This window comes from Pleurodeles waltl, chromosome 1_1, assembly GCF_031143425.1.
Source record: "Pleurodeles waltl isolate 20211129_DDA chromosome 1_1, aPleWal1.hap1.20221129, whole genome shotgun sequence".
Lineage (NCBI taxonomy): Eukaryota > Metazoa > Chordata > Amphibia > Caudata > Salamandridae > Pleurodeles > Pleurodeles waltl.
This window is the reverse complement of record NC_090436.1, coordinates 621,983,994-621,997,185: the sequence shown is the minus strand read 5'-3', so window position 1 is coordinate 621,997,185 and position 13,192 is coordinate 621,983,994. Positions and strand designations below refer to the sequence as shown.

The following is a 13,192-nucleotide window of genomic DNA, read 5'->3' as shown; positions in this document are numbered from 1 at the left end:
CGTTTGATGTTAGGTGGCCGGCATCCATTTGTCTTGCTTCCGCAGTTAAAGAACCCAGGCCTGGTTCACATAGCAGTAGCAAACCCCAGGAGAAGGAATAAACATATGTCGGCCCCTGCTAGCCCTAACGCACACTGGGCCAACCTTCCCTATCACGAGGCCGTAATCCAGCCTCATTTACTCCTGCCGAAAAGTCTGTGCAGATAGGCGGAGCTTTCCAAATTAGCATGTGGATTGCATCATAAAATCCAGATTCCGAGTATCCGTAAAATACGGATTGCCGCAGCTGACACCCAGAGGTAAAAGAATGTTACAGAGAGGCACTCACTGGCTGTAGAACTGAGATATTCAACATTCATCTGTTCCAAGCCTGGCTCTCCTCTCCAAATCCTTCTGGCAAGATTTGGGAGAGTGCGAGGTGCAGGGCCGATCACAGGGGGTGGGGTTTAAAAGGTCATTTCAGGGGCACTTTTTCTTTTCACCAACCAAAAACAGAAATAGACCAAATAAACACTACATCCCATAACTGGGGTATTGTAAACCCATCACACTCCCGGGCCCCAATACTACTGTATCTCCTGCATCAATAATAGCTGCAGCCCTGAGTAGCAGGCTCTCTTCTCTGCCCCATTTACCCCTTCCCTACCAAGTCTGACCATGAGTTAACTCTTAAAACACTCTCTGTCCCTTTCAGAAAATGGAGCTTCCATGTCTTTTTGCTGTAAGCGTGCCCTCGGCATTAATGCTTGCAAGGAAAATGAGCCCCAATGCCTAATTCGTAAATGAAGACCGGTAGAATTGAGATTTGAAGGGCTCCTCACACTTCTGAGCCCCAGTGTCACTGCGCCTGCCTCACTAATGATAAGGAGTCCTTTTAATGGATTTATAACATTTTTGTCACTGGGTACAGTCTGATTACCTGTTACTAAAATGTATTCTTCGAAAGCACTTGTTTTTTAAATTAAACGCTATATCACTTTGTGGCAACCTTGTTATCCTCAGGGTCACTGGAATTATGTGATTCTACAACAGGAGCGTCTTTGCATAAATATGGATTTTCTGCATTTGCCACACAATCTGTCACCTGATGCCTAATTTGCAGATTTTAACAAAAAATAATATTTCTAGCTCAAACGAGTCAAGTGTTACTAAAAATATTGCAACATGTGTCCGCACACAGTGAAACAACCTTCTCAAAGGTCGACTGCTCATCTTTGAATTGCGTACTGCTGTATTTGGGTGTTTAACTGGTACTAATATGGTGAAATCTTTGTCCAGACTGTCACCATGTGTAAAATTGACAAAACATTATGGAATACTATCTCAAAATGTGTTGCATTATGTCTTATCTTGCTGCTTAATTTAGTCAACGCTGTCACATAATTTGGTCCTCCACTGCCACAAAATTCCAGTGACTGTGCTTATACTGTGTACAGCACAATTTAAAAATAATGACATATAGTCAGAGTGCTTTCTGTTACAGGCTTGGGCTTCATAACACTATAAATATTCAACGAACTATTCAGAGCTGTTCCAACCAGGATTTAATTGTTCGATTCTCTGGTCTTACTGACAAGACATCTGGCATGGCTGCATAACCATCTGAGGTTTCGTAACTTAAAAGGGCGCCTCTCCTGCAGAACAGTTTAATTTCCATTTATGTTTCATTTAACATAAGTGCATCATTTTTTATATGCAGATGTCTAAAGGTGAAAAAAAAAAAAATACTTGTAGAATATTGTGTTCTCTTTAGCCACCTCTTTGACCCCGCCACCACAGCACTCAGCTTGCTTTTATGTACTTCAAACACTGCATGTAAATGAAGATAGCCTGTAATTGTGACAAATAAACAAAGCCAGGCTTCCAGGCCTTCTTCATTGTCAAGTACTTACTGAGGCGTTTGCACCCCCCTGGATACACAGCCATGGGCTCACAGTTTGAAGACCTCTGCTCTAGAACATGATTAACTGTCATTTTTAGCATGCGGAGCCCCTTGAATATTTAGGAAAGTATTCCATCTGGTCATATTGCCCTTATGTCATGTATGAAAATGAACCAGTCATTTTAACAGTTCTTCAAAAGGCAATCATCAGACTGAAATTACCAGAACTATTTAAAGTTAACTCCAAACAATTTAGCACCAAATTGCCCTCTAAAACATAAACTTAAAAGGAGCATACTAAACATTTTCAATACAGTTTTGCTTACTACCTGTAATAACTTTATAGGAGTGACAACCAATGTGTATGTGTTCTTGATATCTGGTCTTTTACTAAGCCATTTTCTTTCTAGGCGTGTGGTGAGAGAAATAGGATTTAATGAAAACTCTGCTTTATTTAGGGTTTCAGAGTGGGGGCTCCTCTGTGCAAAGCTTTCGGTTCCGCTGCGTAGTTAGATCTAACACTGCTTACCACAGAAGAGGGGTCCGATAGCCCACATGGGATTTTCGGTATTCGAGCCATGCCACCTAGGTCAGCTGCCAGTAAAAAAAATAGGCATTTACTTTAGAAAAGGTGCGGTGGCGGGCAGAGCAGAATATGTGTATTCTATGAGTGACTCAGAGGGCTAGTGCAATTTACTCGTTGTGCCTGGTAATCCATCCCATGTGCTCAGTCACAGGCCGCCTCAAGGGTCTTAAAAAGGTGAGGCTTGCCTGAAGGATGATCCACGGCTTTTCAGAAAATAAAAAGGCATAGTCCAACTGTATTGCCCTGAACTAGTAGATTTTTTTTAAAAAAGCGATTCTATGTGAAACATTAATTGAAAATAGGATTTGTATATACCTTTTTTGCACAAAAGTCTTTGTGGGATTATTTTGATGGCTTGCAACTTGCAAACTAGTATTTAATATGAGGGATGATGTTGGCACTTTGGTCCCAATTTATTAGGTCACAGCCTACCAGACAGCTTAGCTGTCTTGTTGCAAAGACTTGCATTCTGCCCATTGCTCATCATTGGTTTTGTGTTTTGTAACTCATATTTGCTTGCTTTCTATTCGCTAGCTTTATTTGTTTTTGGCTGTACAACATATCCTTGTCCCTTCCACGGAACATAGCCTGTTTACCATCTCTGCACCTGGCTCCTTGTATTCTTCCATGAGTGCTCACTTTCTGGTAACTCTTATTTTCTTTTTCATCAGGCACTCCATAAACATACGTGTTTTCAGTTGTCTCCCTTGTATGCTAGTCCAGTAAGCAGTAAATATGCTATAATTCTTCTGAATGGTTTCCCGTCTCCTGTCTTTCTGCTTGACTGATTCTGCTAATCTCTGCCACTACCAATTCATCAATTTTGCATGACCTGTGAAGGAAGAACAGTGTTCCATCTATGAGCTTGTTTATATTGCATAACTAAAACAGTCCTTTTTATCAACTTCATATCATTGCCAGAGGCACTAGAAGTAGGGGAGTGGGAGTGCTAGAGCACCCCCCCAAATAGCCATACTGGAGTTTAGAAGTGAATGAGCAATAAACAGGCCTGTAAATGTGGGTTTTATCTTGTCACATTTGCTATGCATTCAAAGACAGGGGTCAAATGTTAGGCTCTGTCTTCCATGGGAGCTTGGTGTTTACTTTCTCTGATTGCAAAGAGCGAAGATTTATGTGACAATCTTGCTGGGTATTGGGGGTGTGAAAGGAAAGGTAGTAGGACGTTATTGTTTTCAAGCACACAGAAAAAAAATGAAATGCTTGTTAACGAATGGTGCAAATATTTCAGATTCAAAATTAGGAAAGTACAAATTAAGCAAATTTTTTTGTAATTCTGTAGTGCAGCGTAAACAAATATTTTAATATGGTAAAAACGAATTAATACACAAGGTGATGCAATTTCCACACATTATAATTTTTGCGCTGTGTAGTTTTATCAGTTAAACTGTACGTGCAAATATAATGGCCATTTCAATTAAAATGTCGTCTGTAATGGCAGTGTGCTATCACACCATGCTTCTGTAATGTATTTGCGGCAGTGTGCTCTAAAATGTACAACCAACTACATATTACACCTTTATCACTCTTCTGCTGATTACATAAGCTAGACTTGATCCGTGTGCGGCATATGGATTTTTCACAATCCCTATGATTTCAGTAATGTAACATTAGCGGTAGCACCCCCACCTTGAAAAATATGCCAGCACTACTGGTGCATGCCAATTGTGAAATGTCAAATCATGTATGAGCCCTTGTTGGTTGCACACATCGTTTTAACTATCCTGTTTCTACGCAGATCTTAAGGGAAGCACTGTCCTTTAATTAAAATAGCATTAACTCAGAAATGTGGCGCACACTTGTCATCTTTTACTTCAGTACTGTGTTTAATACAGAAGTGATGAAAAAGAACTAACTGCTTCATCAATGAAGTATATATATCTGCTGAAAACAGTGCAGTGACACTTTCAGAGGACTTTTCACCAGTATCCAAAAATACCCAGTAATATAATCAAAACCAATAAAGAAAGTATGTGCATGGACATTACAAATGGCAATTAGAAAAAACACTCAATATGATCTTTTTATTAGCAACAGTTCTATTGAAACTCTTGACAAAGAGACTGTAGAGTACTTGATGCCTTAACAGAGCATGTTTTGAAGTATTCAAAATGTTTACAGATGAGACACCAAATGAATAAGGATATTGTGGGGGCTAAGATTCTATTTCATTCCAATTAAATAACCAAGTTACTTCCTTTGCACACTTGACTCGCTAAAGGTAGCGATGACAAGCAGAGAAGGCTTACCGCAGGGTGTGGTTCAGGCACAGCAGCTCAGATACAGCATAGCACAGTATCGTAAAATCTGTGTCTCTTCTAGAGACTAGGGACATAGTTTAGAGGGCCGTAAGGAATGAAACCCTCAAAATAACTCCACAACTCGCAGTCCACACCATGTACATCTTTCACCCCACCTACACCCACCATACATCCACCTATCCCCTGACCCTCACCCTGCTGATATCACTGCAGCACTCGGCTGCAGTACAGTTCATACTTTTTGGCTACTGGGAAAAGCTTTGCAGGTACCCATGGTGCGCAGCATTACTAAAAATCATTGAAAGAGTCCTATTGGATTTGCCGATGCTTGTTGTAAAAGTCTTTACATTTTCCCATTTTCTATGGTGTTTAAAGCTTATAGTGGAAGTGCTTCAACTACTTTGCAATGTCAGTGTTTGACAGCCTTGGATTTGGCATCAATTCCCTCCACAAATTCAGAATCTCTGGCAAGGAGCCCCCTTGTGGCGCCCGTCAGACATTGCAGCGCCAGTCTGAAGAGGAGATAGCCCTATGATGAAGCAGGACATCCATTGGATGTGTGAGGGCTCTTGCTTCTAATTTTAGAAGAGTCTCTAGGACCCCTGTTCTTCTCCTTTCCTCTTTTAGGAACAGTGTACTGTATTGATTTATGGCGCAGACTGAAGCCACTTAGGGCTCATCAGGGTCAGAAATAGTTGCATGATTGGCAGAGCTGGATAGGTGAATGGCTGCCCATCTCTTTCTTCATTTCACAAGCACAAGTAAGGAGCATATAAACTATGGCAATTAATTTGTTCATTATGACCAGGTATGCACCACGGGTAACCATGTGTGCCCTGAGCATGAAAGCAGGGATGTAGTCTTGAAAGTATATTCTGGATCAGGAGGAATTGTCCAATCAAAACCTCTCCTACTGCTTGGGAGTGGTCAGTTCGGCAGCACAAACCACCAAATAAATGTAATAATTCTAAACTAATGAAAAAAAGTTGAAAAGACCTTTTACTATCAAAGGGAGGGACATGTTAAAACTCCCAATTGAGGTGTCTGAGGTGAGTACAGAGAGAAATAAGAGATACGCACAGGAAGTCCACGTTGCACATGAGCTTAGTGAAAAAAAATGAGTATTTTTAAATTGTATAAAAAATATCTACTCATGGTTAGGGGTGAGCGCAAAGTGTTCTGTCCCTCTTCTAGTCTCTCTTTAGGTTTTTTTTAACCATGCCCATGTTACGTCAGTCACTTTCATTGGCTCATGGGCTTGCCTTTTAAAATCCACTTGTTTTCATTCGTGAAAGGCATGCATACGTCATGCCTTGTCCGGTGTTTAGCACGCCTCAAGAGCACTGGTAAACTACTGGAAACATACGAGGCTCCATGTTTTCCGTATGATTCCTGGACTACTTTTTCTCTTTATTTCGCAGCACGATCGCGCTCTTTTTTTCCCCAGCATTTAAAGTGGCAAGAAAAGTCCGGTTAGGAGTTTACAACGCTAATGGCTCTAACTTGACCGAATGCGAGACCCGTTGCATTGCAAATGCTTGTTTTTTTTTACTTATCATGGTGTAGGCAGAGTGTGAGCGGGGTATAGTAAGGGGGCTCTAGATAGACAATGTATGTGGATGTCCGAGTTGAGGATGAATGCGTGGGGGTGAGAGGGTGGCAGGGGTGAGATGATGTACTTGCAGGAGGCGAGACAGTAGGTGTGCCAGCACTGAATGAGTGAACAAACCGGGTGGAAGAGTGAATATATCCCAGGGGTGAGAAAATGGATATGCTGGCAATAGGCTACACCTGGTTGAGATTATGCACATACACAGGGCAAAAGAGGGAATATGCCAGGGGTGCGAGAGTTCAAATAAGGGTTCCAGTGGTGAAAGGATGGCGGTGTCATGGTTGGGGCAATGGGGATGGCACGGCTTAGGGCTTGGGGGTACTGGGTGAGGGAAGGCAATGCTGAAGACCAGAGTATGTGGAAAAGAAGTTGTTGAAAAAGGACTGCCAGTTAATGAGGGGGTGAAAAGAGTTGCTGAAAGCTAAGTGGTTAGTTATGTGAATTCGTCCTCAAAATGAATCTCAGCTGAATAAAAAACCAGTTTGACATACTTGAGTGCACACTTGATTATTTTGTGATAAAGAAATGATTTTGGTTTTATTCATGCAGTCATGTTGTTTTAATTTCTATTCACCTGAGATTGCTAGTTCCTAATATATAGATCGATGACTTTAATCTTTGCCCTGGAAAGCATTGGTCTCTGTAGCAAAATCATGGTCTGTTCCAATTTCTGTGCATAAAGTACAGCATCTCAGTATTTTATAAGATATTTCAAGATATGCAACTTTTAACTTCCTAGTGGAAGGACATCACTAGCAAGCATTGGCAAGGTCAATAATTGTGCCATGTCTTGTTGAGCCAATGCTTAATTATTTGTTTTCTTTTTATTGTAAGCTGCTTGCAGTACAATTTAGAAATTTAAAAAAATGCATATAATTTTAATAGAACAGTATGAGTGCCTCCTAAGAGGCATGTACTTAGAATAGCTATAGAAAAGCTTTTCAATTTTAATTGGCAACACAGAAAAATATGATTCTTATTGGCACACAGAAAAACTAGAATTGTTTTTTAAATACTTTAATCGTCCTAAACTTTTGCGAAGTAAAGTACTTCTTTTTACGCAGATGTGCATGTGATCAGAAAAATTACGCAGACATGCGCACATGATCAGAAAAAAAGCAGTCACTCACAGTGCAAGAAAGCAAGTGACTGGATTGGGCTAACCCACATTGCCTCATGAATGACAATTAAACAAACTAATGGATGACGAGGGCTGACCACAACCCATATATTTCATTATATATGTAATAGTTATGATTTTTTAAAATGATGTGAGGCTATAATAACACTGTCTGCAACCAGACCTGAAAATAATAATTTTGTTGCATAGCCACGTGAAAAGAAAGTTAAATGATAGGGAATCATATTTACTACGGTCGTGATTTTTCTTTGTGTGACCATCACATATTTTGGAGATATACTAAGGGACGTGCAGTGATCGGCCAGTTATTTCATGGGTTCAGGAGCACACAGTCATAGTGGCATCTTGATGTTTTACCTGGTAGCATGAACTGCTATTTTTGTTACAATTTAAGGCCTTGTGAAAACGTTGAGCATGCTGGTAAAAATTACAAGAAAGTGCGGAGAGCACTAATTTTCTTGCATTTTTAATTGCTGTCAGCTCCAGAACTTGACCGGTGTGGATTGTAGGACACAATGTTGCTAGACCCATCTGACGTATTGCCACTTTCCATTGCAGTGAGAAGAAGTTGAAAGCACGAGCACAGGAGCTGGTGAGTGCCTTAGAGAGACTCACGAAGAGCAGCGAAACCAGGCATCAGCAGTCTGCCGAGTTTGTCAATGACCTGAAGAGAGCCAACAGGTAAAGCGTTTGTTTCTTCAAGTAGGTTGGTTCAAACAGATCTTGGCCCACAACCTCATTCTCCTGCTGGTCACAGGTGCTGGGTAGGTTTGCAGTGCATGTTAGGAACAGTGGAGACATTGGCCTGATACTCCATTCCTTGTTACATGAGTGGCAAGGGCACCCGTGTTGTCACGTTTTGATAGAATCTGAATACCTCAGAGAACACTTTTCATACATCATACTGCACTGGTGCACTTTTGCATCGACCTTTGTAAGTCACGTAGATTGTACTTTGTCCCTGCACTTTGCACTGATAGTTTACTTGGTCAGCCGGTGGAAAATGCCCTTTTTGCACTGGTCATTTGGTGCAAACATGATTCTGCACTTGTGGAGTGGTGAAAATGCAATGCACAACTGCCCCAGTGAATCTATGTAATCGGAAAATGTCAGTATAGAATTGCAAAAGGACAGTGTATGTTATCCTATCGCGAATGTAGCCAAAATGTTGCTTCCTTTCTGCTAAAGGTTGTGTCCATAAAATGGGCGTAATTCGGTATTTTCTGTTTGTTTTTGGGTGACCTCAAGCAGTTGGTTAATCATATTATGTGCTGATTTATCAAACTTAGAACCTTTCAAAACAGCATCACCACAGTGAAGGTCCTTCATTCAAGACTGCACTTGATTGCTTTCTACAATGTGGAGATAAATGAAGAAATGGAAGATTTAGAGCCGTATGTCAGCGTATGCATCTGCTACCACCATTGCAAGTTATATACAGCTCTTGTTTTTACCCCATCTCTTGTGCATATCCATACCGTTGAGGACTTTCATAGATTCAAGCACACATTCAAACTCACTAGTTGACCGCTCAGTGATTCCCTAACTTAGCTGCGCTAGGGGCATTCACTGCTCTTCGGCCCCATTGTCTCTGCTCTTATCGTACCAAGGGAGGTAGTTCCACCCTGTTAGATGTCTCACTCTATTTGTGAATGCCATCCCTAACCCAGCACACATGTAAACACCATACCACCAGCCTTCAAGTGATGCATAACTACTACAAAAAGTAGTGATGGAACAAGTACAACTTGTATTACGCAAGATGACTGCCTCTCCACATTACTATCTGGACTAAGCTCCAGACTTGTGAGGGAAGTTGTTGTTTTGGAGATGTTACAAGGGTTGTGGGTGAGATCTGTCCTGCATTACTAGTAACACTGAACCTAACAGCAGCATCCAACAACGTGGATCACAGAGTTTTAATTTACTGGTTTGCACACTGTTGAATGCCCCTATCCCGTACTGTGAAATGATTTACATTCTTTCAAAAGACAGAACTCAAAACATTAAACTTAACTCATCATCTCTGAGCAGGTTTCACGAACTGTGGTGTGCCACACTGGTTACTGTTCCCACCAACTTGTATTTGTTATGATAGTAGTAAAAGTATAACCACCACCATTTTAATACCCAGAAGTAGCATTTCTGTTGATAGCAAAACATATTGTATAGAGAGATTAAGGGGCTCATTACGAGTGTGGCGATTTATAGAACGCCACACTCGAGGTGGCGGTCTGGACCGCCACCATTGGGGCAGCCCGACCGCCACATTACAACCCTGGCGGTCGGACCACCAGGGAGCAGCCAGCTCCACCGGGATCCAAGACCTGGAAGTGGTCCTAATTCACCAGGGCGCGCTGCCCTGGGGATTACAACCTCGTTCTCCGCCATCGGTTTCACCCTGCAAGCGATAGCATTGCCGCCAGCTCGATTACGAGCCGGAGACAATGCTGTAGCTTGTTTCCCGCTAGGCCAGCGGGTGGAAACGTAGGTTTCTGTCTACTGACCTAGCAGGAAACCCTTAATAGCTCTGCTGGGGAGGTCGCTGTTTGGGCGGCAGCCACCCTGCTGGGAGTTTGGCTAACTGAGCCCTCCATCCACCAAAATCGTAATCAACCCCCAAGACTTCAATTCATTTCAATAGCCTTGACAGGGTTTTCTAATAGTTGTACTCACATGTCAAGCCCAGAGCAATTAATGGTAAAGAATAAGGCTGAAAAGGTGGACAAGCCTCATTCTTAACTGCACATTGTGTTAGATTGGTCCTTAAAAATTAGCCAGCAGGATGGCTCAGTAAGTTGATAGCTTGTCACTGGAAAATGGGTTGATCTGAATTGACAAGTTTGCAGCAGAGCTGACTCATCCTTCTGAGGTTGTTAAACTGAACAATAGTTGACAACACTTAGCAATTTAGAAGTGCGGTATGAATCGCAGTATAAAACAACTCATTATTATAAAGCTAGCTCTCTGCTAAGACCTTATGTTTTGCAAAGTGTAGCTTTTTGGTGCTAGCCCCCAGTTATGCTGGTTTGATTCTCTATCATACCTATGAATTTCCTGATGTTAGAACCTCTTTCTAAAATGAAATTCCATATCATATTTATTGTGCATGTTTAGATAGTGTAGAAGCTTCTCTCTAATGTAGGAAACAACAGATTCTCATGTTCATGCCTGTGGAACTTATCCACGTGGACAGATGCAGTTCCTGGGGTATGGTTAAAATGTGTCAGTGTTAGACTTGGCATCCTTTGCGTGGTCTCCCCTAACTTTTTGCCTCCGTTCATAGGTTGTTGATGTGTGCTGGACTCTGTTTTTGCTGTTTTTGTTACTCTGGGCACTTTACCACTGCTACCCAGTGCTAAAGTACAAGTGCTCCTATGTAAAATGTATATATAATTGGCTTATCCATGATTGGAATATTTGATTTACTAGTAAGTCCCTAGTACAGTGCACTAGAGGTGCCCAGGGCCTGTAAATCAAATGCTACTAGTGGGCCTGCAGCACTGGTTGTGCCACCCACATTAGTAGCCCTGTAAACATGGCTCAGACCTGCCACTGCAGTTTTAAACTGCCAGTTCGACTTGACAAGTGTACCCATTTGCCGGGCATAAACCTTCCCTTCTTATACATGTAAGACACCCCTAAGGTAGGCCCTAGGTAGCTCCATGGGCAGGGTGCAGTGTATGTTAAAGGTGGGACATGTACTTATGTATTTTACATGTCCTGACATAGAAATACTGTCAAATTCGGTTTTCAATGTTGCAAGGCCTATCTCTTTCATAGGTTAACATGGGGGCTCCCTTTAAATATTATTAAAGTGCAGATTCCCTTTGGGAGCAAATAGACATATGGAGTTTGGGGTCTCTGAGCTCACAATTTAAAATACATCTTTTAGTGAAGTTGATTTTTAAATTGTGTGTTTGAAAATACCACTTTTAGAAAGTAGGCATTTGCTTGCTTAAATGATTCTGTGACTCTGCCTGTTTGTGGATTCCGTGTCTGGGTCAGTTTGACAGTTGGGCTGTTTGCACCTCTCTCTAGATAGTGACACAAAGGGAGCTGGGGTGTAACCTTCATATCCTGAGCCAACTGTGCTAGGAGGGAGGGGGAAGTGGTCACTCACACCTGAAAGGGCTGTGCCTGCCCTCACACAATGCATTCTCCAACCCCCTGGTGTGTGTCTGGCGCCTGGCCTAGGCAAGGCAGAATCTCACAAACAAGAGAGACTTTCCTTTGAAGTAGGCCTACTTCAAAGGCAGAAAGAGGTATTAGAAGAGCACCCCAAACTCCTGAAAATTAGATCACTTCTGGAATCAAAAGGAACCTCTGCCAAAAAAAGCTGAGGAGAAGTGCTGCCCCTGCCTGTGACTGTGCTTTGTTGGGCTATCCTGCAGTTGCTGCTTCTGCCTGTGAAAGGGGACAAAGACTGGGCTTTATTGTGCATTCCTGCTTGAGAAGAATCTCAAAGGGCTTGAACTGAGCTTGCCTCCTGTTGTTGAAGTCTCAGGGCCATCAAAGACTTCCCCTGCCAGCACCTTGACTCTCTGCAGAGACTCCTGCCCTGCCAAGTGGTTCCCTATTCAGTTCCTGGGCACTTGAAAGGTGAAGCTGGTGGACAAAGACTGAAAATCCACGCGCAGACCGCTGTGCAGGGACATTTTTGACACACCTTCCGTGAAGCAGCTGATAAATGACGCGCCACTGGCTTCGAAGCTGAAATCAACGCTCCACCTACATCGTGGCTGGAAGATCAACGCAATGCAGCTGGAAAAATGACGCGCAACACCCACTGATGGAGGCTGATAAAGACTCAAACCCCATGCAACGCGGTTTTGTGATACTGTGCGACCGGATTTTCAACGCAACATCACTGGGCGTGGAAGAACAACACAAAGCCTGGCCCGACCCAAGGTGCCCGTCTGGATCAAGGCATCACTCTCTTGTGGGAGAGAAGAAACAACACACTCCGACCTGACCGGAGGAGGAACGGCACGCGGTCTCGCTTGCGAGTGAGAAATCAACGCATCGTTGACCTTTTCTGGCGCACACTCCCCTGTGCGGTGTTACCTTGACGCTACCCAGGTACTTTTCTACACTAACAATATTCCTGCTGTTTTCCAAAGGATTTAAGACTCTTATTCTTTGAAAATGTATAGCTTGACTTCTGTATGTTGGATTTTTGTCATTTTGGTCTTATGTTCAGATAAATATTACCTATTTTTCTAAACCAGTGTGCCATTTTGTAGTGTTTTCACTGAGTTACTGTTTGTGTTGGTACAAATACTTTACACATTGCTTCTGAAGTTAAGCCTGCCTGCTCGTGCCATGCTACCAACGGGATGAGCGGGGTTAACTGAGGGTGATTCTCCTTTACCCTAAGTAGAGTGAGCGTCCTTGCTTGGACAGGAGGTAACCTGACTGCCAACCAAAGACTCCAGTTCTAACAGTCGGTGATTGTCAATAAGCATAGAGTAGATTGATATCATCATGGAAACAATGACACATTACTTCCTGGATGTCCTGCTCGAATACTGCAGACTCGCACTTTTAAGGCAGAAGATGAACGTCCTAAGAGTAAGGAAATGTTATAACACTGCTACCATGAATAGGGCCCCGCATTAAGAGCAAACGACTCAAATGCAGAGGCTTTAAATGGTAATGGGTTACAATCTATAGATAATCAGTAAAATCC

General features: G+C 42.4%; 1 protein-coding gene across 2 annotated transcripts in view; it reads left to right on the top strand.

The window, feature by feature from the left end:
* MCC (MCC regulator of WNT signaling pathway) overlaps positions 1 to 13,192 on the top strand; it is a 1,218,505-nt gene that overhangs the window by 1,191,423 nt on the left and 13,890 nt on the right. For both annotated transcript variants that reach the window (XM_069226494.1, XM_069226495.1), the window contains one exon: positions 8,059 to 8,181. In XM_069226494.1, the coding sequence (XP_069082595.1) occupies positions 8,059 to 8,181 (123 nt within the window). The remainder of the gene's footprint in view (positions 1 to 8,058; positions 8,182 to 13,192) is intronic.